General features: G+C 57.2%; 1 protein-coding gene across 2 annotated transcripts in view; it reads left to right on the top strand.

Moving 5' to 3' along the window:
* Positions 1–26335, top strand: part of LOC116433949 (protein Wnt-6) — a 64397-nt gene extending 38062 nt beyond the window's left edge. The window contains exons 2-6 of one of the 2 annotated variants that reach the window (XM_076364323.1): positions 2312–2974; positions 11992–12212; positions 24680–24799; positions 25030–25229; positions 25340–26335. In XM_076364323.1, the coding sequence (XP_076220438.1) occupies positions 2907–2974; positions 11992–12212; positions 24680–24799; positions 25030–25229; positions 25340–25801 (1071 nt within the window). In that variant the 5' untranslated portion in view covers positions 2312–2906 and the 3' untranslated portion in view covers positions 25802–26335. The remainder of the gene's footprint in view (positions 1–2311; positions 2975–11991; positions 12213–24679; positions 24800–25029; positions 25230–25339) is intronic. The other variant, XM_076364322.1, reaches the window with a different exon arrangement.
* The last annotated feature ends 271 nt before the right edge of the window (positions 26336–26606 follow it).

Raw genomic sequence — 26606 nt, 5'->3', positions numbered from 1 at the left:
CACTCTCGATCCGTCCCGCCGCTATCTGGGCCGGTGGGACACCGAGAAGCGGAGGACAGAGCCGAGCGGATCGGCGTCGACGCTGCCTCGCGCCGGATCACGCGGGACAGCCTTATCGATCCTCGCGCCGCTATCGATACGCTTTCCGAAAAGGAGACGCGTCCGAGGGACGGCGGATCGGCGAGGGTACCTGGCCGGAGCGACCGCGGCTTTGTCGTGGCGGCGGAGATGAAAAGGATGTAGCGAGCCACACGCCGACAGCTTAAGCCCTCAATAGCCCTGTACGATGCGCCTCCGCCGTGTACCGGCGAGACGCGATCGGAGGGAGAGCCGGGATCGGGTTAGAGCGAGGCGGACGCCGCGCGAGCGACGGAGACCGAGAGGAACGTCGGACAGCCGGAGAAGTGGGAGGATAACAGCCGAGGAAGCGTACGGTGTCGAGGAGCGGCCAACGGAGAGGAGATCGCTACCGAGCTAGGTAGATCCCGCGACTGTTACAGAGCTTTCCCGAGTCGCTTAACGAGGAGATCGAATCGCACGGTGGCACCGTGCGCATCGTCGGAACGATCGTCTGTCCAGCGGGCGGAGAATGTCATTGTAATCGATATCCTTCGAGGTGGCGCTACCCGGGAAGAGGAGTTCGCGCGGAAAAGAGGCTGCTCGTTGGCTAGGCCTGGGAAAGCAGCAGGCTGGACGCGAGAAGGGTCGAAGGGATTTGCTCGGCCATGCGTAGATACGACGGACTCCTCAAGAGCGAGGATCGCGTTGAAAGGAAGCACCGAAAGCTCGCGACCGGCCCGATTATCCGAAATCGCGTGCACCGTTGCCCCGGTCCAATCGGAAAGGTCGAAAACGATAGTGGTCCGCGCTCGGGACCCGGTCCTCCCTCCGTGGACCTCGAGGCGGCAGGTTGCGAAGCGGAGAGGAGCCGAGCCGAGAGGTTCTAAGAGAGGAGAGCTAAAAGAGGAAAAGAGGGGCTCGGTTGCGTCTCGTTGCCGCCGAGCGGCGCTCACCTGCCTAGTCCGCAACAGTCTCGTACGGTTCGCTCCGACCGGGAGCCTCGTCGCCGATCACGGACCAACGATTCTCCTCTCCTCTCCCCTACCATCGGCTGCTTTCCACCTCCGCACGGATCGCGCCACGCCACGCGAGCTTTTCGACCTTCTTCCTTCACCCTTCTCTCACCCTTTCTTCCCGCCCGCCCTATTCCTCGTCTTTGTCTTCGTCTTCGGCGTCGTCCTCTTCTTCTTCTCCCGCCTCTCTCTCTTCGCCGTTGTCCCCGTTGCACGCCGATTTCCCCGAGATCCCGAGCGATCGATCTCGCCTCCTTCTCCCGTTCGCCCCGCGCCGTCCGGGATAGGCGATCATTTTTCTCCAGGGGGGATGTCGGCTTTCCTCTCGGTCGCGAATCCCGCTGACGGAACGATCGAGCACGATGCCGCGATCGTGGTGACGATGCCGGCGTCGACGTCGATGGTGCAGTGAAGGTGGTAACACGGTGATGTCGTCGAGAGATCCCGAGCTGGGGGAGGAGAATCGTCAGAAGAGGCGAAAGTAGAGGAGAAAAGGCAGAGGAAGAGGAAGAAGAAGAAGAAGAAGAAGAAGAAGAAGAAGAAGAAGAAGAAGTGGAGGAGAAGGAGGAAGAAGAAGGAGAAGAGGAGGAAGAAGAAGAAGAAGAAGAGGAAGAAGAGGAAGAGGAAGGAGGAGAAGAAATAGAAGCAGAAGACGAAGAAGCAGAAAACGAAGGCGAATGGTGGGGCAGATGTTCTCTACTCCTCGGTACATTTCTGGTGGGGGTAAGGCAACACTCAAAGTTCGTGGTGACGTAGTTCTGGCAGGAACGCGACGCGTTTTTGTCCCCGCCGGAAGAAAACGGCAGCTTCCTAGATTCTGACCGCGTCTCGGCGACGGTGCTCTCATCGGGATTCGACGGGAAACGTGGAAAACGGAGAGTTTCGCGTGACCGAGGACCGCCGTTAGAAGGGGTTGAACCAGCGGGAAAAGCAACGGCCGCGAAGAACCGGGGCCCCGAGAGAGGAAGCGGACAGAGATAAGTGGAGCGGAGCAAGAACGGAAAGAGGGAGGGGGACGTGTCTAGCCGGGGAAACCGGAAGAGAACCGACTCTTCCGGAGGTTTCTCGATCGGTGTCGTGACAGCGGCCATTTGCAATCCCCGCGGATTACGATCGGCCAGCCGGCGGGCCAGGCCGTATAATCTGATTGTTTTTCCACGGTTTCGCGGTACTCCGGAAGGAGGAGATCATGAAGATTCGAGGCAGCCAATATTTATATCCGTTCGCGTGTTTCAAAGAGGCTGGTTCTCTTTGATCGGTGTATACCGGAGCTGTAACGGGGCGAGAAAAAGCCGAGGAAAAGGAACAGCCGGCCCTGGGGAAGGAAGAAGAGGGCTGCTACCACGTCGAGCAGCAACGGGAGCAGCAGCAGCAGCAGCAGCAGCAGCACCACCACCAGGAGGAGGAGGAGGAGAAAGAAGAAGAAGAAGAGGAACAGCGCGATCGTGCTTCGGTGAAGTGTCGACAGGAGCAAAGACCAGACACGAGAAAGTAGTCGAGAGTGAACGGTCGAGGAGATCGGGTGCTCGATAAAGAATTTCTCCTACGAAACAGAGGAAAAGGACACGGGCGTCGTACCGGGCGTTTCTCGAAGGAATTTCGTGTGATCGAGCGCGGCCGCGGGCTGATTCGTCGTGCCGTTCCTCCGCAGCCATCGGTTTCCCGTAGGTCAGGAATCCCGCGAGGTTCGCCGCGGCGACGTCGAACGCACCAGGACTCCACGGATCCGCATCGGCCGGGAACACCGCGCTGCAGTCTTCCGGTATTCGGCGAACGGCAGAGAAAGGAAGCGACCGGCAACTGTCGACGGCACCGCTCCACGGGGCGGAGGGGATGGAGATGCGCCTCGTTCTCGTGGCGGTCTGCCTCCTTCTCGTCACCCCTATCGCCGGCTCGTTCTGGTACGTATTCCTCTTCCGAGATCCACCGGACCCGCTCCGATTTCCGCGGCCGGCCCCCGTCGAGAGATCGCGAAACGTCGTTCTCCACTGATCTTCTGTTCCAGTTCCGGGGATCGCGCGCGCGCGACCGCCGGCTCTTCCGTCGCTAGCGAGGTCCCGCGAAAGAGTCGTTGTAATCAAGAGCGTAACACTTTTACACGGGTAATTACGCGGAAAACGGCCGTTCCTCGGGAGCGGTTAACGTCGGTACTTTCCAAACGTGACGGACTAACGAGTGCTCCAGTTCCGAAGTACGTCATCTGGGTTATCAATTACGCGGCACGTTACGGGCACGCGGAATGATTAATGACGCCATAAATCCACCTTTGGTTGTTACTCCTGCTTCTCCCCGTGAGTAAGACCTGTCCCGAGATTTACGGTTTCATTTCTCCTCGGTTAAATTGCTCGTTACCGTTGCCGGGAAAATCTCGCCGCCGAAAAACGGGCGCCGACGCGGCCCCATCTCCGGCTCGGGACGACGCTCCGCGGGAACAGAGCCGCGAGACGACGAGACGCGAATCCGTGGCCGGCGCGTGACGATCCTCTCGTAACTGCGTCGCGCACACGGCAGGTATCTCGGGGAACAGTAAATTATTCGGTAGCGCGAGCTGCGCGCTGCGTACCGGAGTTTATTGCGTAAATATTTGTACGACGATAGACCGTTATCGCTGCCCTGCCATCCAAGGTTCCAGCATCCAGAGACGAGCCAGCTTCGTAAACGTTCCACCGATCAGCCGTCGCGTCCGAGTTTTACTCGACCTCGATCGCGCCGACGATTCATTCGCGTTCGTTCGTTACTCGACGATCCTCGGGACGTCGTCCTCTTTTCTCGCAACGATCTCCTAGATCCCCGGAGCTCGCCGTCGCGGATATGTTCCCGTGGGAAATTGACCGACGTCGAGAACGTCGCGGTCGAAACGTCGAGATGTTGCTGTTACCTCCGAAAGCCGAGGGCGAAAGGTGATGTTGCTCTCTCTCCGAAAGGTCGAGCAAATATTTGTCAACGATTTAAAGGGGATTTCTGCGCGCAGCCGACGCTGTACCGTCGCACCTCGCGCGCCTACCTGTCCGCGTCGTCCACACGACCGAGTGTTTGATAAATATATTAGAAGGTCCGCGGTTTGTTTCCGACGACAGGTATTTAACAGGTATTTAAGCGGGTTCGAGGAACCTTCCCGGCGAGCATCGCCGACTTTTTCGACGTCCCGACGCGACGCGACGCGGCGTCGCGCGGAATTTCGCGTCCGTGGAGCCGTCCGGAGACGGTTTATCGATGCCCCGTCCGAATCCGAGGGCCGATTACGCTCGATCGGAACCGGATTCCCTCTCTTTCTCTCTCTCAATCGAGATTCCCCGGTTTTTTCGCGACGAATACTGCATCCTATCTCCGTCCCCCTCGCTTCGGCCGCTCCGCTCCGTCCGCTGGTCCTCCCCGTGTTCCGTTTCACGGCACCGGAGGAGACACACGCGTAGCTCGGATCCGTACGATCCACGGGAGGACAAAGACGACCGAGTGGAGGAGTAAAGAGGTAAAGAAGCGAGCAGCGAGGATGGACAATGGTCTCGCTCGGAGCGTCACCGTAAATCTCGTCGGGCGCGTATAATTTGTAAGTCGGCAGCAGCCCCGTTTCGTCTCTTTTTCTCCGATCCCTCTCCCGCTCCGTCTCTCGCCGGGGTCCCTCTTTCTCGCTGGCCAAACCGCGAACCGTCTCGAAACACGAAAATCGAGAGCGAACCCGGCCCGAGTGGACCGCGCGGCGACTTCGAGCGCAAGAATGCATTCTTGCGCGTTCCGTCCGGCGAATTCGCCCGGCGACGCACGGAATTCGTCGCGCGAGTTGCTGCTTTTCCGCCTGACGCGAATCACCCGTCATTTCCATCCGAAGAATCTGTTTCGCCGGATTTCGTTCCGGCGTGCAACGACGAACGACTTTCATTACGCTACGCGGCCCGTTCGAGAGTGAAACCATCGCGAGTTGTTCTCGGAAGCGTTTCTCGTGAACGGTTACCGTCCCGAGAGCTCATCTTCGCTCTCGGGTAATTACTCCGGGCCGCTCGCGAAAACACTTCGAAGAGCGACTCGCGATACGCTCACCGTGAAACGAGCGCGTACCATTAGATCGCAGGTGGAAAAGGTGTCCGGCGACCGGCGGTGCCGCCGCGGTATCGTAACGACCAGCCGCCGATAATACGATAGCGTTCGGTCGGGTCGCGAAGTCGGCCAATGAGCCGCGGTGGGCAGTCCACGGCTACCTTCTCGCTGGTTGGACAACCCGATACTCCCACCCGATGCGCTCTCTCTCTCTCATCCGGCTCTCTCTCTTTCTGTGCCGCGGCCGGGTATAATCATAATCATAAGAGCGGGCAGACCGTGCGACGCGAGGTCACGCGTTTCGCATCGATCGGCGAGCGCGCGATCCACGGCCCCTTACACAACCGAATCGCCGGAACACCGTGTCCCTCGCCTCTCGCGGGCCAGCTTCGGCTTTTCAAGGTGCTCGCGCCTCCGCAGGCCCCCGTCCCGGGCGTGTTTGCTCCCGATACGGAGCGTATTTCGGTCAGCCGCAGCCTCGTAATGCTTATTTTCGTCGGGAACGTTCCTCGAACGTTTCGCCGAGGATTAGTACCCTCCTCTCGCGCGCAGGTTTACCCACTTGCAGTCGTAAAAGCTCCGAGGTTCCTTCGGCCGGGACCAGGGATGCGTGCAACAACGTCTGCGCGCGTTGCCAACGTAAACAACGAGAATTCGTTCCCTTTTCGCCGCGACGTTTCAACGCCGCATTCTGCCCTAGATCTTCCTGCGCCCCGCCGATCGCGAGGGATCTCTTCCGATCGCGATGGACGATGCTTTTGCAATCCGAGAGGTCGCAATCGCTCGAGGCTGTCGGAAACGAGCGCAACGGAGCCGGGCGCAACGGCGGCGGAAGACTCGCGATAAAAGTTTGACTCGCACGCGTATCCCTACGATCGGTTTCCTGTTTCGAGAGGAAACACAGACGCGCGTCGCGCCGGCAACGCCGAGGCTAGCGTAATCTCGGCTGCTTATCCACGGTCAGTTTCGATTCGATCTACGTCGACGGAGCGATAAATTTAGTGCTCAGCCCTCGAGTCACGCGCGCACTCCATCATCCCCGGCCGCGACATCTCGATCCCCAACTTGCAAGACAGAAATAATTTTGTCCGGCTCTGATTTACCGCCCGGCCGACAACATTACCGGGATTCTGAGCGCTGTTCTCCGAGGACTTTACACGCGAGTCGGCCGCGACCTCGAGAGTCCGGCTTGTAGGGAAATGTTTCGTTTCTCTTCCGCGGACCGTTCGTCTAAGCAGGTTCCACCGGGACCGAACAAGCGAAAAACCCGGCGACGATAATCGGCGAACTCGCAATTACGTTTACCGGTGCCCGAGAGTCCGCGGCCGAGATTCCCGAGCGGCACGGACGACAATCGCGAAACGTCGAACCGACCGCGACCGTTTCCCCATCTGCGGCGCGTTAACTGGCGAATCCAGCATGCCGGGCGTCGTTTCGTCGCGTCGAACGGTCCGTCCGCCGCGGCGCGATCAATTAGCGCGAGGCGATCGGCAGCGTAGCGCGGTCCCGCTTACAAGCATTCCGGCGTAAGCCGTCCGCGTTGCGTTCCTCCCGAACGAGGAACGTCGGGACGCCGCCGTCGCGGGGCGGCGCGCTAAAGAAATTCCCGATTTGTCACGATACGGGCCGCGTCGATCACAGTTGACTCGGAATACGGCGCGGTCGCAATAACGCCGGCCGGTCGGCGACACGCGTATCGGCGAGCGAGGCGGTTAACGACGAATCCATTCACGGTGTTGCACGCGTTCGCCTCTTCTGTTCGCGCGGAATCGGCGTACCGTGGCGCAACGGCACGCACGAACCGCGCGAGCCGCCGCGCCGCTAACCTGACCTCTCTCCGGCGCTTTTCAATCTTCCCGCTCGCTCGTCCGTTCGCCGGAGATCGAACGTTGCCGGTCGGTTTCTATTTGAATGCCCCGGCGAACGTTGGCCAACCGGCCGAGCAGATTTACGCGTTTTCCTTTTACCTCGATGGAAACGCCGGAATCGGGTGAAATCCCAACGCGACGTTCTGAAACGCGAACCGGGGCAACGGAGTCGATTCGAAATCGGCCCCGAGCTCGATTTTATCTACGATCTCCCCGGTGTGTGTGTGTGTCGTGCGGCGAACGCTGGAAGGAAGAGGCTTAAAACGTTTCCATCGTCAGTAGTTGGGCTCGTTAATTGGAAGTCATCGATTACCGGTCGCTAATAGCGCGTACGCGTTCTGGTGACGCAACGAGCGATTAGCTTGAACGACGGCGGCGGCGGCGGCGGCGGCGGCGGTTCGTCCGAGGACGATCGAGAAGGAGAAGGGACGGAGGAGAAGGCCCGGTGAACGTAGTTAACGCGGCTGGAACGCGTGTCCCGCACAGGCGAGAGCAAGGAATCGATTTTCGTGGAATGCTCGGACGGGGGCGTAGCCGCGTTTCCCGGCGCTGCTAGACGCTGCGGCCGCGCCGGAAGAATTCGAAATTGTTCCGCAGCGGGCCGCTATGCGCGGAATTTTAAGACCCTCGCGTTCGCCCGGGCTTGCGCTACTCTAATTTTATTAGTGCTCGATTCGATCGAATCGGATTTCATCGGGCCGCCGCGTGCCGCGCATAACCGGCGGCGAGCGGGGAAACGGAAACGCAGACCGGGATCGGCGTCTCGCGGAGGACCGGCCGCGCGAGGGGCCCTCCTTTTCTTCCGTTCGAACGATCCCGAGGCTCGGGACGGGTCTCGAGCCACGAATTCCTCGGGGTTCTTGGGAAACGACGCTCGAAACGCGATCTAGACTCGCGAGAGCTAACCCTTGCCACCAATTTGTTCGGGCATTCCCGGCCCGAGTCGAATCGGCCTCTTTACCCGCGCCACTCATCTCGCGCAACTTTGTTTCGTTCGACGGCGCGACGATCGTCGATATCTACGATCTTAGAGGAAACAACGATGCCGTTGAACAATCGGCGAGAACTTTCTCGATGCGCTTTGAAGCACGACACGGCGCACGGTGCGAATCGTAGGAACCTGGACTGAATTCGTATTTTCGTTATTTTTATGTGTATAATTATGGGATGATCTGTCTTGTAGGGTTTCCGTGGTCGTAGAATCTGATTCTGGCCTCGATTTTTAGTGAGATGAGGAGGTATCTTTATAAAACTACCCTTATGGGAGGTGTCTCATCCTAAGAAAATGAAAGTTCGCCGATTGATTCAGAATGTTGTTTTAATAAAACAAAATTCCTGTTCATTTTGATGTAGGTTTACGCGTTCAGGATGAATTTCGACGGCTACGGCCTCTTTGAAAAGGTCGTAATACGTCTGTTTCTTTAAAATTACACGTGCGTATAGACAAAAGAATGCTCTTCAAAGCTACACAATTAAACCTGAGGTAACTCTTATTCGTAATCAACAAATAGTAAAACAAGGTGCACCAATTTCAAAGAAAACGGTATTCTATACCAACCGTTCCCTATGTTCGAAGCTTTCCCAATCAATTTTGAATGACTTCCCGCGAATTATAAGCATATCACGGGTTACTACATACATTCAATACACGGTAAAAATCTCGTGTCCCTCGAAACAGTTCGAAAATTCGATTTTACCGCAGGTTTTTACGATTCCGGCCTGTGCGGCGGGGCGTTCCGTTGCTCTCTTTCGTTTCCTTCGTATCCCGTTGCGTCCTGTCACGTGCCCTCTCAACGCGCGGCAGAGCAACAAGAGAATGATTTAGATTAAGTGCGCGTATTTAGCCGGCACGAGCCCTGTTGTGACTTTCGACTTCCGTCCGCCTCGTTTTTTCTCGAGTTTCCCCCTTCGCGGTGTCCGCTTCTCCTCCCGGCCGCTTCTTTGGCTCGCGGCTGACGGATTCCTGCGTGGAAGTCGCGCGAAAAAATGGAAGAATCCCGGTGACAACGAATCGACGCGAAAAGTTGATCCTATCATCCTGGCCCCTCGAGTCCTTGGAGTCGCGGCGAGGCGAGGCGAGGCGAGGCGAGGCGAGGCGAAGCGAGTCGGGATTCCCGACTTCCGTCGTGTTTTCTTCCTATCCTCGAGGGTCTCGTCCGGACGGTGCGAGATATTCGAGGAATTCGCCGATGGACCGAGCCAGCTCGCGTTCCTCTTCTGCTCGTCCCGCTGCTCGCGTTCCTCGTTCCGTGCCTTCTTCTTCGGGGTTCTTTCGGCAGCCGGGGGACGGCGCGCCCGTTCTCCTTTTTCTCGCGCTCTCTATCGCGTTCGTCGTTCTCTCCCTTTCCGGCTCGGCGGGCATCGAGCGGCGTGTACCAGCCGGCGACGAGCCGAGTGAGGCCAGCTACGTTTGCTCTCTCGTCACTGTCTATCCGAGCAGACAGCGTGGAGCTGCCTTCGAGCAAAGTGAGTGCGTCTAATGAGGCAATAAATAAGTCGACCGCCCTAACCGGCCTCTCCACGCTTTTCGTCCGCGACGACGTGTCCATCCTCGAGTTCTTTTCTTGCATGCGCATACGCTGGGACCAACCCCTTCTTCTCTCCCTTCCTGCCGGGAATACCACCCACCCCATCCCACCGCGTCCCTCTTCCCTCGGCCGGTATCGATCCTGTTCCTCCCGATCCCTCGAAGTACATCGAAGTTTCTGAAGACTTTCACTCTCCTCTCCGAGTCCGTCGACTTCGCGGCGAGGCTGCTGTGGGAGCCGAGAGAGCCGGATGGAACGCCGATAAATCTTAGTTCGCAGTTGCTGTGATCAACTGAATCAGTTAGATAGTAGATTAATCTATTAATCAATTATCTAAATGTAGCCATATGCGTCGTGTTTCTACTATTCGCTCTCATCTGCCGAGCCGATCGAGTATCGCAGCTCCGTTCCCCTGATCCGTCACTGAGAAGATCAACTCGGAAACGAGACTTCCTCCTCAGCTCTTGACCACTCCAATTCCCATCAAACCGAGCCGATATTAATAGCCCGCGAGCGATCGACGGGCCAGAGACGAGTCGAACGACGTGTTTGCACTAATAACGTCGTAACGTTCCTCGCGCAGGAGATCTGTCTCGTTTATTTGCGTTAGGAGAGGCTAGCTGCACGCTCGTTAAAGAGCCAACGCAAATATTCCCCGGCTGTCATCCTTTGAACCGGTAAGGTCGGGACAGTGTCACGCAGCGGGGCTCCGGTTCTCTCGCTTCCTGTTTTTTCGCCGTCGCTCTTTTCGCATTGTAACCGAAACCGTCGAAGACGGGGGGGACCGGGATTGTTCTCTCGCGGCCGAGGATCGGACGGTTCTCTCTCCTCGCCGCGACCCGCTTCGAGGCCCGTCCGACGGAGAAATTCGCTATTTTTAGGAGCGCGCGCGCGTGACGGCTAGTTCCTCGTTTGTTAGCGGCGAGATAAGAGAATCGTGTCACAACTTTCGACTTCCTGGAAACCGCGTCGCCTGTTATTCACCGCGACGGCGCGGACCGAGAGAGATCCGTTCCCACGCGGATCCGTGGAATTGGCCGCGCGCGAAATGGGAATCGCCGCGACGTCCTCTATGTTTGGCGCACTCCGTTTGCGAACCGTCCGTTCGATCCGTACAGCTCTCCGACTCGTTCCGCCGGGGCACTTACGGCCGAGGTCGATTGTCTCGCGAGACGTCGCGTCATATTTCGTCCGCGGACAAGAACGGCGGCAGGCGTTTAGCCTTTTTCCTCCGACCGGTGTCCCCCTCGGGCATCGCGCTGGCGAGCTTTCGATGCCCGGTTCGCGAGTTTCTCGTGAATTCCTGTCCGCGTATCGGACGTTCTTGTCCTCGCTGTTCCAGTCGCCGTCCGAGGCAAAGAATCCTCGCCCAAATGACGATGTCACCGGTGCACGACTCTCCGCCGCCCGTATTACCTCGGACTTCTTCTCCTCCTTCTTCCCCTGCTTCTCGTTCCACCTCCTCCTTCTCCTCCTCCTCCTCTTCATCCTCCTTCTCCTCCTCCTCCTCCTCCTCCTCCTCCTCCTCCTCCTCCTCCTCTTCCTCCTCCTCCGTTGTTCCTGTTCTGGTCGCGGTTCGTGCGGAACGAAAAGCGGCAGCGTCGCTGCCCGCAACCAGCGTCGTACACGGGCGCGAGCAACCGTCCTTAACGGAATTATTGCCATTAAGGTCGTTGCATTCCCGAGAGGCCGTCGTGTACGCGCCCCGGCATCCTACCGACGCAGAACTAATGATCTTAATTAACGTTTCGTAACGAAGGTCGCTCGGACTGTCTTCCCGCCTCCCATCCTTTCCATCTGCCTTCTCCACCTCGCCTTTCGTTTCTCCTTTCGTTTCGTTTCGTTTCGTCCCGACGACCCATCCAGCGTCTCGTATCGCTCCTCTTCTTTCGATTCGTACGCGAGTCCTCTCTTCTTCAGCCGCTTCCCAGGCGTTTTTACGCCCGGATCCCGGTCTCGATCCTCCGTTCGTCCCTGTTCTTCTTGCCCCTCTTCTTTTCGGTCCCGAAGGAGAGAACTCGCGGTTCCCACTGGCGGCCGCGGTTCCCTTCGGCTCCGGACTCCTCTCTTTTTGCCACCGAACGATTCTTTCTTGCATCGGTTCCGTTCGCTCTGTCCGTTTCTGGATAGTTCTTTGCCGCTGCCCTGTCACGAGTACAATGGCTCGGAGATTTAATTACCGTAATGGCTACCCCGCGGCCGTGCACCACCGGCTCGTCCCTTTTGTTGCCGCGCGCTTCGGCTCTACCTTCAGGGAGGGCCTCGAATCGACGATTCCTCGGAAAAACGCTTCTTCGTCTCCGCGGTGATACACGGCCGCTATCGATTCGCAGGAGACAATACAGAGGCTCGTTAATTGAATTGAAAAGTATCGCGAATTCCTTCGGTTCCGAGATAAATTGATAATCGAATAGGAGCATTTTTAACGCTTGACACGAACAGCATTTCCCAGGAAACTCGAATAACCGAGTTGGAATTCTTTGATTCCAGGACCATTGGTAATCAGCTGGTGATGGACCCGATGCTAATCTGCAAGAAGACCAGGAGGCTGAAGGGCAAGATGGCGGACATCTGCCGCAAGGAGCCCTCGCTGCTCAAGGAGATCGCGAAAGGTGTGCAGGTCGGGACCAAAGAGTGCCAGTACCAGTTTCGGAACCGCAGGTGGAACTGCACCACCATTAGGAGGTCCCTCAGGAAGATCCTGCTGCGGGGTAAGTGGCGACAACGGGAACCGGGTCAAAAGGCGTGCGAGTCCGGGGAGAGGTGCGACCGAGGCAAAGATTACAGGGCACTCAGGGGCCGAGATTAGGCGAGCCGGATGTCGATTACACACTCCTTTTCGAGGCTGCGGGCCGATTCGTTACGATGAAACGCAGGCGACCGAACGGAACGCCTCCGGAAGACGTTCTCCTCGGGGTCCGTTGCGCTCCCGAGCTCCGCCTTGACATTGATCGCTCTATTCGAGACGAATCGCCGCCGATCGTTCATCGAAGCAGCGCGCTCTCGCTCGGGGACGCGACTCTGTTCTCGTACCGGTCGCCGAAGGACCGAGCGAAATCCTTTGATCGCGAACCAACGTGCTCACCGCGGCGAACGCCGTTCCCCGGCGCTGATTCGGAAACGCCAGCGTCATCGGGCGATTTCTTTTTTTCGAAGAGTCCGCTCCCCGGACCTTTCCAGGGTTAACGTCTCGACGAGACCGCGGCGACCGGGAGAAAGCACGCCGAACGACGGAGATCTTTTTGCGCCGACCGTGTTGCGCAACAATCGGTTTCATTAATCTCGGAAATTGTTTGCGTACTGCCGAGATTGCCGCGGCGAACGATCCCGTCCGTCCCGTCTCGAAATCCGTAGGCGGTGCAAACGGTTTCGCTTCTCGGTACTTTTTTCCCGGCGATTCCAGTGCAGAGGGCGTTCCGTTTCGTAAGAGATGTTTAATTAACGCGGCAGACTTTACTGCGAGCGTTCGTTTAGCGAAATGCCCTCTCCCGCTTCGGGGAACTCGAGAGCGTAAACGGTTATGCTCGGTCGGAGAGAGAGTGACGGAAAGTGACAGAGAGGGAGGGAGAGAGAGAGGGAGAGAGAGAGAGAGAGAGAGAGAGAGAGACGGGGAGGGCAAAGGAAAAAAAAGAAACGGAAAGAAAGAGGAATACGCGCGCAATCTCGAAGAACGATTTCCCCGGAATTGAAATCGTCGAAAGGCTCTCTCGGCCGGTCAGAATTTTGCGGCGGTAAATGGAAGAAATTGATCCGGAGCGGGGCCCACGTTGGAGAGCAGCGGCGGCGGCAGCAGCCTCCGGCTCGTGTACGGAGGAAAGATTCTCACGCGGCTGCGGGTTAGCGCGCGCGCTCCGGACGAGACGGGAAAGAAGGAGAACGAACCTGTCCGCGTGGCTCGCTTAGTTACCCGTCCGATGTATTAATTCCGGGTGATCGAGCACGACAACTAAATCGAAGACAGCGTGTCCAATAGGCCGAACTGCTCTCTAGGTTCCGCTATCAGATCGGTGCCTTTTGGTAGCTTGACAGATTGACACTGTCCGTCGGATATTAGTGGCAATATGTTCCCTTAATTAAAGGCTTCATTGGCGGACAGGACCTGTCCTCGAGGACCGTTCCATTCCGTGCCGTTCCGCTCCGTCTTCCCTCTGTCCTTCCCTCCTTCGATCTCCTCCCGATCTCCTCTCGATCTTCGCCCCCCCCCGCCCGTCCCGTTTCGCTCTTCAGCTTCTTCTCCCTTTCAACTCCTCCCGTTGCCCGACGATCGCGAGATTACCATCGATCCTGTCGATCGTGATCGTGATCGTGCGCGGGCCCGATGCGGCCCGAGCCGAATATCTCGCCGGGCGAACCGCGCGCACCGTCGCGTCGCGTCGGTACACGGACGCGCGTGGATTCCACGCAGCGGACGATCGATGATCGAATTATATCCGACACTGTCGGCGATGCCTGACGATCGGCGTCCGCCCCCTCCGAGATTCCAGCGATACGGCTCTACGTCGTATTATTTCACGAGCTGCCTCGGCCCGTCTCCTCGATGGTCCCGGACGGATCGCGACGGGATTAATTAACTCTCTCTCTCTCTCCCGATGCGATACGATATTCGCGATCTTTCCGTACCACGATGGAATTCACGGAATCGAATTCCGATACCGCACACCCGTGGACCACGGAGGACGGGGAGGGCAGGAGCGAGACGGGACGAGACGAGACGAGACGAGACGAGACGAGACGAGACGAGGGAAAAGAAGCTTCTCGTCCGGCAGAGGAGAACCGGCGTCGTCGGGTGGGTACCCGTCGCAGAAATTGCCACACGGCGGACCGACAGGGATCTAATTTGCGTTCCACCTGGCGCTTACGAGCTCCCCTCACCCCATAAAAACGATACCGCGCCGTAAAGACGACAAAGTCCGATTATATTATGCTTCGTATGGGAATCGTAAACTTCCTCGCGGCGGCTGCGTCGTAAACGATCAACAAGCTTCCGTTGCTACTGATTTTCTACGCGATTCTCTTGTAATCGCGAACGCATGCGCCTATACGTATCCGTTCAGCGTGCAGCGTCTCCGCTGTCCGTTCTTTCGTTCGTTCGTTCGTTCGTTCGTTCGTTCGTTCGTTGGTCGTCCGTTGCGGGTAATTAGCAATACGGTCGGTTGGTTGCATGCTTTTAGCCGGTGCCGGTTTTAGTCGGTCGACGAACCTATCTCGAGACAACCGGGTCCCGGGAAAGCAGAAGAGGGAAGCATCATCGACGCGGTACCCCGAAACGGTAGTCGGCACTCGGCTCCGCTCGGAAAAAAGGTTGAACGGCAGGTACATAAATCCTGGCTGCCGGGTGCATTATTGGACGGCGTGGATCGATGACAGGGGCGGCGATGTGTTAACCGGTCGTTTCGGGTGACAATCCCGGACGTCGTCATTTATCTGCGACCCCGGGCGAAGACAGCTCGCCCTGGGAAGTCCGCTGCGAGAAGAATATACGAGTTTTTGGCCCACCCCGGGCGACAGTGCCGCCCGCGTACTCGCACAATCGCGCTTTATGCTCGCGGCGGTCGCGTTTCCACCTTCCGCCGCGTCCCCTGCGAAGCGGAAACCGCGCTGTTGTGATTCGCATGACATAAATATCGTTTTTTCGAACTTGACGAGATTATAAGGGAGAGGATAACGGTAGTCACTGAAGCAGCAGTTCTAATGAAATGAAAATGTGAGGTGAAATATTCATTGAAATGAGTGTTTCGTGAAACTAGATGGATTAGAGGAAAGTATAGACCAAGAAAATTAGCAACTTCGGATTTGTCGCTTTGTAATCATATCATCACTGTCAGCTGATTACCCTATTCTCTATTTAGTTTTGATAGCCTTTTACATAGGAATACAACATATTAACGCGTTATCGAGAAACAATGACAGTTTCTAATGACAGCATTGTTTTCGGCTGTATCTGCTTCCTCTTCTCTTATTCCTTTTACAGTCTAACTACAGAAAATACGGAATCATTGTTATCAAATCATTCTTTATCGTCCCGACCGCCTTCTAGACTCCACAAAAGTTTCCATTTCGATATCGTAACAGAATTCTGAGCATCGGTAACCTTCTGCGCGAAGAGGAGGACAAGGATGACGCTTAAATGAAATCTGACCGGTATCAGGACACAATAAATTACCGCGCGTACGTCGGCGCGCCGTTGATAAGATGGGCCGGCCACGCAACAGCGCTTTATGCAACTTTATGCAAGTTCCTCTATTTGCAAACACGCCCCCCTTCCTCGCGCGGCTCATTGGCTCGCTCCACTCGAGCCGACCGCGCGTCGACTAGATTACCACTATAATCTTTCGCACAAATTATAGATATCCCGGCTAACCTGTGCAACAGAGATACCACCGCACGATTATTTTCAGGTTACTCAGAATAACGACAAAGTTGGCCGTAATTTCTCAATCTCGTTTCTTTCGCGTATCGTACGGCGACTAGAGCGCAGGCTGCTATTAGTACACGTGTACACCGACATTGAGACGCATAATTACCCGGCCGTGTAACGAGAACAGGAATTTTTCGTTCCGCGGCGCACGATACACGTGTCCGGCGTGCACGTGTCCGTTTAATGCACGCTCAAAATCATGACCTCTAGTCGCTGCGCCGAACGCATTCCATTCGAATACCGGAGGGGTACGAGCGCCAGCCCTTTCGGGGTACCTACTTGTTTCGGTAATTAATTACGAGGCTCGCGGTGTTCGTAAACGAGGTTCATCATCGTCGAGACGGAACAAAGAGAACAAAGTTCCCGACGAATTGAAAGAAATCCACGCGATACGACGTGAAAATCTCCCCCGCGAAACGTCGCGATAACGAGAGACTGACGGGTAAACGGCGGGACGTGTCCGTGGGATAGAGAAAAATTCGTGGGAGCCGGTCGAGGATCGAGTCGGGTCCTGTCGGCCGATCCTTCGAGGCGAGTAGGATCGAATCGAGGAAAAATTCCTAACGGGCGAGCAGCACAGAGGGAAAAGGCGAGGAGGAAGGCACGCTACCGGCGGCGCCTATCTTAATTCTCGATTGACGTTTATTTATCTGGCGACGTTTAATTTTTATGGGCGCGATCCGGCCGATAGGTTAGCCGCGCAGGTAGCTCCCGCTGTGTGGTCCGAGTTCGGAGGAGATCCGAGGTTGGACTGGTAGAACATTCGTGGACGAGCAGCACCTCTTAATTGAGGGGTGCCGCGTGTCGCGATAAGAGGAACACGGGCGTCAAAACCCGTGGAAAGAGTTACCAAGGGGGAAACGAAAGGAGGAAGGAATTTATTGTGCTGCCACATGGTTCCTCGGTTCGGCCGCTGATGCCACGGACCCGGCCAAGGATCCTCGGCGGACCTCTCGAATCCTCCACGGTCGATACGGTGCCTGTCTCGGCCAAATTAAGAGAGTGGTTCTCTCCTCGTTCGGCCGGGATTTCGTCGAGTCTTACCCGGCCACGGAAGGAACGGCTGGCTCCCAAAAACGGCCTCCACGAATCAACAAATTGCTCTTTCTTCTCTCGATCGGGAGGCGGGCTTCCAGGGACAATTTCGTCCGGCCGCCGAGATTTCTGTAGGCCCCCGGGTGAACGACCGGCTCCGATCGAGCCCTCCGCCGTTTCAACGAATTTTCCCAGGGACAGCTTTATCGCGTTCCCAATCGAATCCGTCTAAAACGCGTCCCCGCTCCCTCCCGGCGTTCGTGAAACCACGTCTCCCAGGCGGCGGCGGCGGCGTCGCGGTGGCCACGCTCGGAGACCGTTCTCAGCGCCGTACGTTTCGCATCGGCTCGAAAAACTTTCTTTTCGCCGACGTTTCTCGACTCTAACGAGGATGCTCACCTTGGCGCGTTAATAAACTCGAGCCCCGTCTCGCGCGATTCGATCCGTGCGCGCCGTCCGGCGTTTTCGCAACGATTCCGTCCGCGATAATTGCCTGCGTTCTATTTCAGTTAGCCGGAGGAGCGACGGACTCGGCCGCGGGGCCTCTCTCCTGCCTCGCCGCTTCCAAAAACGAGCTCGAAAAGCCGCGCGCCACGGCCGACGCGATGGCGATTAAGCGATCAAGCGATCAAGCGATCAACGCTCGCCGTCCGCGACCGACTGCCCAGAAACTCGGGCTAACCGGAGAGCGCTCGGTAGCTCTGCCCGGAATAAAGAGGACGGTTTACGCTTAATAAACCACGCTTTCGACCAAGGTGGTCCCGAGGATGCCGCGTCCCCGTACCGTCTCGGGCCGCTTCGAAACACCGGGCTCGCGTTTATCGGTAATAGGGTGGGAGCGGCGAGCTAAATGGAATCGCCACTAAATCGGAGGCTAATTATTTGGCGGTAAGAGCGCGGCGAGCGGCGTCGCCGGCTCGTAAAAACTCGCTCCTGAATATCTCATCGGATCCCCGATCCCGCGTCGCTGGAATCTTCCAGTAAACTCGATAACTTACGACGCATCGCGCTCCCTTCGGCCGCGAGAGCCACCTTCTTCCCTACTAGCTCTCCGCCGGAACGGAGGACGACTCGCGAGCCGATCGTTCCCCGAGCCGCGCGGCTCCTCGAGTCCCCGTCCGTGGAGAACGGCCGCGTTCGTTGTTCACGGTGGTGCGTTCCGCGGTGCCTGAACCGCGAGGAGAGGCGAGGACGTGGGACGGGCCGGGGCAACACGATAATGAGCGAGCTAAAACCGATTTAGCGCCACGGCGCTAAGTGTTTTGTCGCCTCGCGAACGCGGTGCTAACTAATGCGCTCCGTAAAGCTGCGCGGACCGGGCTCGACTCGACTCGACTCGACTCCGCTCGGCTCGCCTCTCTTCTCTTTCTCGTCCTCGCCTTCCGCCTGCGGATATTCGTCGATTCGCCGACGCGTTTTCCGCACGGACAACCTGGACCTCCGTGGCAATCGCCACACACGTCGATCGTCGCGCTCGTACCTCGGCTGTCCTCTTTTCGCGTGCCTCGGGGAGCTTTCGTCCGTTCGAGCTTCGCCGCTTCTGTTGATGGATCGACAGATCCCCGTTTAAACTACGTGCTTGAAGAAACTATTATGTCACGGACACCATCGATGCCTGATGGAAGCGGATACATGCGCGGAAGCGAACACGGAGATGAGAACAGTTAATACGCTCTGGGATTTCGAGCTAATCGAATATTCTTCATTTCTTAGCTTCTCGCTTATAAAATAAAGGTTTTTAAGCTCCTCGACGCTTTCTTCTACTGATGTTCAAGCGGAGTGTCTATTTATAAGGAATTTACGAACAGAATTGTTCATTCTCAGTTTCAACTATCAACTCGCTGTCAAATCTGATTCGTCTCTAAAATGTCAAATGTCTATACTTTCTATTACTTTTGTAATTACTATTGTACAAGAGTCTAAGGTAGACCATTTGACATTTTAACACTTTGCACTCGAAAGTTTTTCACTAGAAATATTCAATATTTCAGACGACCTTTGAAACTAATTAATGAGAAAACATATATGAATTAAGAGGGAAAGTTATTTTCTTTCAACATTCCATGTATCGATGCATCATACAAAGCTTAATATTACACATAAGACTTTATAATTTTGCAAATCAAATCAAGTGGTGACTGAGAGTCACCTCTCGAGTGCAAAGGGTTAAATCGACTCGTTTCACTGGGAATCACCCTATAAGAAACCGAACCCTGTCTAACGCTGTTCGAGCCGGGCGCTGCACCTAGAATCAAAGTCCCCGGGCCCCTCGCGTTTCGCTTCCTCCCGTCGGAATGTATTCCTAACGGTCCGGGCCCGTTGTTCCATGGGATTCGAGGAATCGCGCGAAACTCAATTGACACGGTGCGGCCGAGGAGTGGGGACGTGCCTCGCCGGTGGGTCCGAGGCAATTTTTGACGATTTATCCGTGGCACTCTCCAGCGGCGAGGCGGCGGCCGCTCCGTCGACACCCTCGCCGCAGGAAACGACAATACGCGAGCTATGAGCGCCGATTATGGGGGAAGCGTGTCTTCCGCTTGAAAAGGGAAACCCGAATTTCTCTCGCTTCCAGCGAGGAACGAGCGGCCGAGTCGCGTCACCTCGGCCGCCGGAGGAAATTGCCCGTGACTAAACTGGGCCCCGGTGTCCACCGTCGGCGGGGACCGTAGCCTTTTCGGCCGTACCTCGCAGCCGTGCCTTTCCACCTTTTCAACGTCTTCTAACGCTTCTCCATTGTCCGCGCGTCCACGGTCGCGTTACGCGCCGGTGTGCGCGTTCCCCGATTCGAGACGGCGCTAGGCGTGTGGCCAGATAACGCGTACCGTTAACGCGTTCGGTGCCGGACTATTTCCGTGCGTCTTACCTGCGGCGCCGAGGCTTTCACGAAACAGAATTGCGCAAGTCAAAGAGTACAATGTGAAACTGTCGGTCGAGTTGCGCTGTCTTGGCGAAATTTGACGAGACGCGATTATCGTAGTTTGAGGGAGGAGACGTTTTATGGATGTTAATTTGTTCGTTAGCTCAGTTAAGATGTTACGTGTGTTACAAGTAGTATGTAGTTAGATTAACAGGTGATCTGGAATTAGAAGATTAATGGTGTGTTTATAGATATACAGATGGCGAAAGAGACTTTTAACCCTTTGACGAATGTCGACATTTCGGCGAGATGAAACGTTCAGATTCGGAAGACTAAGTCGCAGGCGAATGATTTAATCGCTCGAACAGCAAGAGATTAGCATGTAGCTTCTGTTTTTGCTATTATTTAAGCAATTAATGTATAATTTAGCTTCATCTGTTGAAGATTTCATTCATTTCAAAGAATCTTCGTCTGCAAAGGGTTAATTCAGTTTTCCAGGGTTCAGTTCGCCACCTGATTTTCCTCTGATAATCACGGCCGTAGGTTAGCCATTGCTAGTTGAGTCGGGCTCGCCGCAGTAATTCGATTCGCTGGACGATCACGATCGCGAAGCCTGCACGTGGAACCTGGAACCCGTGGAAAGGATACTTTCCCCGGCGACTGTACCCGGCGGTGCTCCGATGCACCGCGGAGATGCGCGCAGCCGGTATCCCCCCACAAAGGATTGACAATAGCAAACAGTTTAATGTCCCGTACGTTTATTGTATCTCGGCTACCGTGGCTTTAACTTCCATCGGAGGAATCGGAGAAAGGGTGAAAGGATGGGGAGCGCGAGCGGGATAGAGCGAGAGAAAGAGGAGAGCGGAATGCCGGGACAGATCTGTTATTCTGTTAGACTCTGCCCGTTCGCCGGTGACATTTGAATGCTCGCTCGATTTCACGAGTCGCCGAAGGGAACGCCGGGAGGAAGAGGAACACCGGGAGGGAGAGAAAACGAGAACTTCCATATCTTTTGCGTTCTCCGTTCCAGCGGTCTGCGATCTCTCTCCCCCTCGCCTCCCCCACAGTGTGTTCCAGCAGCTCCGCCTCGTATCTCGTGCGCCTCCGGCCTCCTCGAAACGCGTTTTCCCCGCGAATTCTCGGCTCGAATCGCGCGGCGTTCGGCCCAGATGCGCCCACGTCGCCCGGGAAAAGAGGAACGGAGAGGAACGGAACGGATAGAGAGAGGACTCGCCGTAATTACCGCGGTATCTTCGAGTCCAGGCTCCTTCTGGGCCGCCGAGCAGGGTGAAGGTAGAGAAACGGAGAGAGCGAGAGAGAGAGAGAGAGAGAGAGAGAGTGTGTGCGAGAGAGGGTAGGGACCGCGGAGAAATTCCTGCGAGAGAAGAGAATCCAGCGGTGATACCGCGCCGCTCAAAAATCCCGCGGAATCTCGAGAAAAGGCGAGTGGCCGTTGCCGCAATTGGTCATTGGGCGATTTTTGCCGGCATTCATGCGTCCGTTCTCGCTGTATTTATTGGAGAGGTTTCTCTCGTACTATCCGCTATACACGGGGGTTAACTAAACGCGTATCACGCGGCCTCTCTCCCTCGCTCGCTCGATATTCCCCTCTTTGTTCGCGCGAGCCGCGGCCCGCAATTTATCTCCGGCGTTGTCCTCGGTCGACGCGATCTTCCTTCTCGTCCTCCCTCCCTCCCCCCCTGCGCGCGCGTTCGTTCGTTCCCCTACCAATAACCTGCGGACCACCGGATCTATTCGCAATTAGAGCGGAGTCGATGAAACGGCCGGGCAACACGGCATCCGGTCCAGAGCGCGATTCGATCCGTTTCAAAAAGGGTCGACGCGAAACGACCGAGCCGATTTACGAACGCGAGTCGATCGATCCACCGCACCGGCCGCTCGGCCGGTCGGCCGGCCGAGCGGCGATCTATTGCGCACGAATCGGCGCATCCACCGCGATAAATCGCGAGCCGGCCAAACAAATCACTCGGCGAGACCGATCGATGGTATCTGGCCGCGTCGATCGGCCGGACCGGCGACATAATTCCTACAATGGCGGCACGACGCACCGCGTCGTCGCAAATTACACGCTTACATAATCCCGCGGACCGATTAATCACCGGGCGATTTACGACGGAGTCCCCGAGGCCGGGCCTGCGCGCGAAAATTCCATAAATCAACCGGATCCTCTTGCCGCGCGGATCCTCCGCGATTCCGCAATTTCGACGTGATACCTTGGCTCCCGCGGAATCGGACGTTCCGCCTTCTTCGGGCTGCCGTCGTGCGTCGGAGGCTGCGTCGCTTCCAGAGACGGCCGCCGGATTCCCTTCGCACATAAGTTTGAAACGTCCGCCGTTTAAGGAGATCCGCAGGCGAGAGTCGCGCGCCGTTCGTCCCGTTAAGCCGTGCGTCGACCGGTCGCCTCGCCGAGAGTGCCTTTCGGCGAAGCCCGTCCGCCGTTGCCGCGCTAGATCGACGATCGGACCGACGGAGATCGTCCGATCGTTTCGCGACGAATATCGGAGACGGGTGCGCGCGATCGACGCCCGTTCGCCCGGCGGTGCGCGGGTTGCCAGCCTCGGTTCGCGAGTAAACGCGAAAATCAGAGTCGACGCAAGAACCGGCGGGGGAAGGAGACGGGCCGAGGGGTGAGAAGAAAGGGGAGAAGAAGGGGAAGAAGAAGAACGCTCGCAATTAAACACGGCGTAACTCTCGCTCCGAGGATAATGCCCCGGAATGCTGATAATTGGCTGAGCCGTCGGGGCGACCCGAGACGATGGCCGCGGTCCGTGCACCTGGCAGCCCGGCACTGCAAGATCATCGGCTCGCGATCCCTCGTGTCTAATTGATTCGAAGTGATTTATATTACCTGCTGCTCCTCTCCGCCTCGAACATTCCCCGACCCCGACGCCACGCTCTTTTACCTTTTCTCCGCCGCGAACGCAACTTCTGCCCCGATACCGGCGACTGCCGCTTATAAACGCGCCTCGCGTCGATCGGCCGATCGACGAATTTCAACGCACCGCGCGATCCGCCGCGTTGTCTTTTTGCGCCCTTTTCCCTGCGGGCCGAGGAGACAAACGGGCTGGCCGCTAATGATCGATCTCCTTTCGCCATCGTCTTTCTTCATATTCACGGGATACCACGGGGGCCCGACGCACCGGAGATCGAACGATTTCGTCGCGTTAAAGGATCGACGAGAACGCGCTGGATCCGGGGCTGCGGCCGCGAACCACCGCCGGGGGGAGACGCGATCGCGATCGGGGGAACGCCGGAGCAAAAGGCAAGAGGGACGCGGCGCTGCCGGCGGACGCAAACTCGGAGCCAGCGGGAGCAGCCAGCCAGAGCCTTTCGCTCTCGAACCTCGATATCAGATCGCTCGTATAAAACTATCGTATCGTTTAAATACGCACTGAAAGGTGAGGCGATGCATCGGGAGATACGCGGGCGGTGGCAGGCTGCTTCTCTCTCCGCTCGCGTCTTCTCGTTCCGTCTGTCCGTTCGTACGTCCGTCCGTCCGGCCGTGCGTCGATCCGCGCAGCAGATACCCGCCTGGAATCCATGGGAACCACCGAAGAACCAGGCTTAACGCGTACGTATAACCCATTCTCTGGCTCGCGCGAGACCGCGCCGCCCCGCGACTCGCTTCCCTCGCGTTTCGCGCGCTCTGCTCGCGGAGTGCACGGGATTGCACGGTTTCAGCGTTACCACGGATCAACCGTTTTCGCCAAGGCCCTACACACCTGTACGGACATCGCGGATTCGAGTGACGAACGCGACGGATCACGGGAACTCTCGCGGACGATTGGTTTTTGCGCCTCGATCGGAAACGAGCGAACAGCATTAGCCGCTAGAATTTCAACTCAGATTTTATCCAACTGAACGACACTGCAGGAAATCGAACGACGTTCGTGCAAATTCTCTTCCAAGAGTTTCTTCCGTCGACAAGAACCTCCTTGCCCCCGTCGAACGTTTTCCCCGCGACGTCGGCCGGGACACCCTCGCGCGGGCTTTGATCCGCGACATTAGTATTCCCGGCCGGTCGTCGCCGAAGCGTATTCGAAACGGATAATTGCCTCGCGTCGCGATACCGCCGCGCGGAAGCGGCGGAGCCGGCCGATTCGATCGCTCCCTCGAGCAGATCTGCTCGCGATACACCGCGCCCTTCCGCCGTTTCCATGCGCAACGAAACCCGGTAATTGGCCCCGCATTCCGCGTTACGATTATAAGTTAATCCGGACCCGCGAGATTCTATCTGTCGCGAGTCGAGCGACGCGAGCTTCGATCGGAACCACGGGGACATCGGTTGCCGGGGGCGAGGCAGCGGCGCGGGGGCGGGGGAGGGAGAGAGGAAACCTCTCGAGGCGCGGCGCGGATCTGGAGAAAGGGAGAGGGAGGAGGGTCCTGGACACGCGGAAGTGGAGTAAAAAAAGGATCCGAGAGGATTTGCAAAACCCGGATGCCCGGGCAGGTGAGAGACAATGGGTGACGCGGATAGACAGGGAGGGGACACAGGGAGCCGCTGCACGGAGGCGGTGGTAATCTGCCGTTTTGAAAAGGGGTGGAACTCCGGGGCACATTGTCCGCCTAATGATGGAGTGGAGACGTGACAGGTGAAACCGAATACACACGCCACCGAAACCCGACGTCGCGGCCCTCTCGCCCTCTTGCCCGTTCCTCTTCGCCGCGCTCTCCCGATCACCGAGTCCGCCTCGAATCGTCGGACGCGTTCGGACGCGCGCTCGTGATCTCGAGATCCTTGATAATGTCCTGCGTTTCTCCTCCGCGGACACGTTTCTCCCTTGCCGGAAAGCGATCTACGCTGACCTATTGCGCGGTTTTCACCGGGATTCGTCGTTTCGTTCCAGATACGAGGGAGACGGGTTTCGTGAACGCCATCACTGCGGCCGGCGTTACTTACGCCGTCACCAGGGCTTGCACCATGGGCCACCTCGTCGAGTGTTCCTGCGACAAGATGACTTCGAAAGGTGAGTCTTCTTTGTTAGCTCCCGTTGCTGGGGATTCGTATGATTGCTGGCGACAGTAGCAATCGTTGGAGTTGCTACGAGGTCTATAGAGTCGCGTGTACGCTTGGAAAATGTCACGCGAGACACGGGAGATATTGACGATTCGAACGACCGAGATTCGCGTCCCGACGATCGGTGGCTGAAACGCGTGGACGCTCGATCCATCTCGCGAGTCTCTGAACCTTGTGCAGGTAATCGCCTGGGGAAATTCGCCCCCACCGCTGACCTCGAGAAGAGCCTGCCAACGGAGGGCGATTGGGAATGGGGCGGCTGCGGGGACAACGTGAAGTTCGGATTCAAAAAGTCGCGGGAGTTCATGGACGCGCCATACCGAAAGCGCAGCGACATCAAGACGCTGGTCAAGCTGCACAACAACGACGCTGGTCGTCTGGTATGCAACCCGCACCCTTGTTACCCCTCCCGGTGCCGCTCGTCGAACCGGCGAGCGTCGCTCCACGGATCTGGCACGGTTTCCGCGACGAATTTCACTGTTTGATTCAGGCGGTGCGCGACTTCATGAGGACGGAGTGCAAGTGTCACGGGCTGTCCGGCTCGTGCACGGTTCGCACCTGCTGGCGGAAGATGCCGCCGTTCCGCGACGTCGGGAACCGGCTGAAGGAGTCGTTCGACGGCGCGGCGAAGGTGATACCGAGCAACGACGGGCACAGCTTCATCACCGAGGGGCCGACCATCAAGCCGCCGGATCGGTTCGATCTGATCTACAGCGAGGACTCGCCCGACTTCTGCAAGCTGAACAGGAAGACGGGCTCCCTGGGCACCCAGGGTCGCCGCTGCAACTCCACCAGCCAGGGGGTCGACGGCTGCGAGCTGCTCTGCTGCGGCAGGGGATACGACACCCGGATCGTCAAGGAGAAGATCAACTGCGAGTGCAGGTTCCGGTGGTGCTGCGAGGTCACCTGCAAGAGCTGCTTGGTCAAGAAGACGATCAACACCTGCCGCTGATGGGCCCGGGCGTGTTCCAGGCTCGCGCTCTAGGATAAGCACTGTTGTAATATACGCGTCGCGCGGATCGAGTCGCGCGTTACCAGCGGGAGGACCGTTCGTTCGTCCCCCGCTGCTCGAAGCTTTCCAGGTATCTCCAGCTGTTCGTTTTTTAAGCGTTTCTCTTTCGTTTCGCGCGCGGAATGATTCTCTTTAAGCTTCCCTGCTTGCGTCCTTCGCCCGAGTTCCAGGGGAACGCCTACTCCTCGTTGCGTGGGAGGAGACCTCTGGAAGGAATCCAGTTGATCGGCTTTGCTCGTCTCGTTTTCGATACTAATTTCGCGGACACGGTTACGCGTGACCGATCAAACCCTCGACGTAACCTCTTGCGTCGTCCACGGGTCTTCTCCCGTGCAACGAGGAGTACCTGAACGCGACCCGTTCCCCGTTACTCCCGTTGCTTGCGTACGCCGCGTACATGTTTCTGTACATAAGACTGAGACCGAACAAATCGTTTATACATTGTGCACCGTAAAATGCGAATAAAAGCGTGTATCCTCGGCCGACTTCTCGTTCGTTACTCCCGATGCAATTGCAATGATCCCGTTCCGCGTGGCGATACATCACCGTCTCGGAGGCTCGCAGCATTGATCCATAGGAAGAGCGGTCAGGGCTGGCGGATTGTTCCAGCCGGATAGGCCGGCGATTCGTCTTCTCGGCGGACCGCGAAAGCGTCAAGGTAAGAGTCTCGCGGTTCCCGCAAGGAAACACGACGGCGGAGGGACGCGTCGAACGCGGTAGACGCGTGGTCGGAGCGACGCCGGCG

This window comes from Nomia melanderi, chromosome 2, assembly GCF_051020985.1.
Source record: "Nomia melanderi isolate GNS246 chromosome 2, iyNomMela1, whole genome shotgun sequence".
In the NCBI taxonomy this organism is placed as follows: Eukaryota; Metazoa; Arthropoda; class Insecta; order Hymenoptera; family Halictidae; genus Nomia; species Nomia melanderi.
This window is presented reverse-complemented; position numbering and strand designations above follow the sequence as displayed.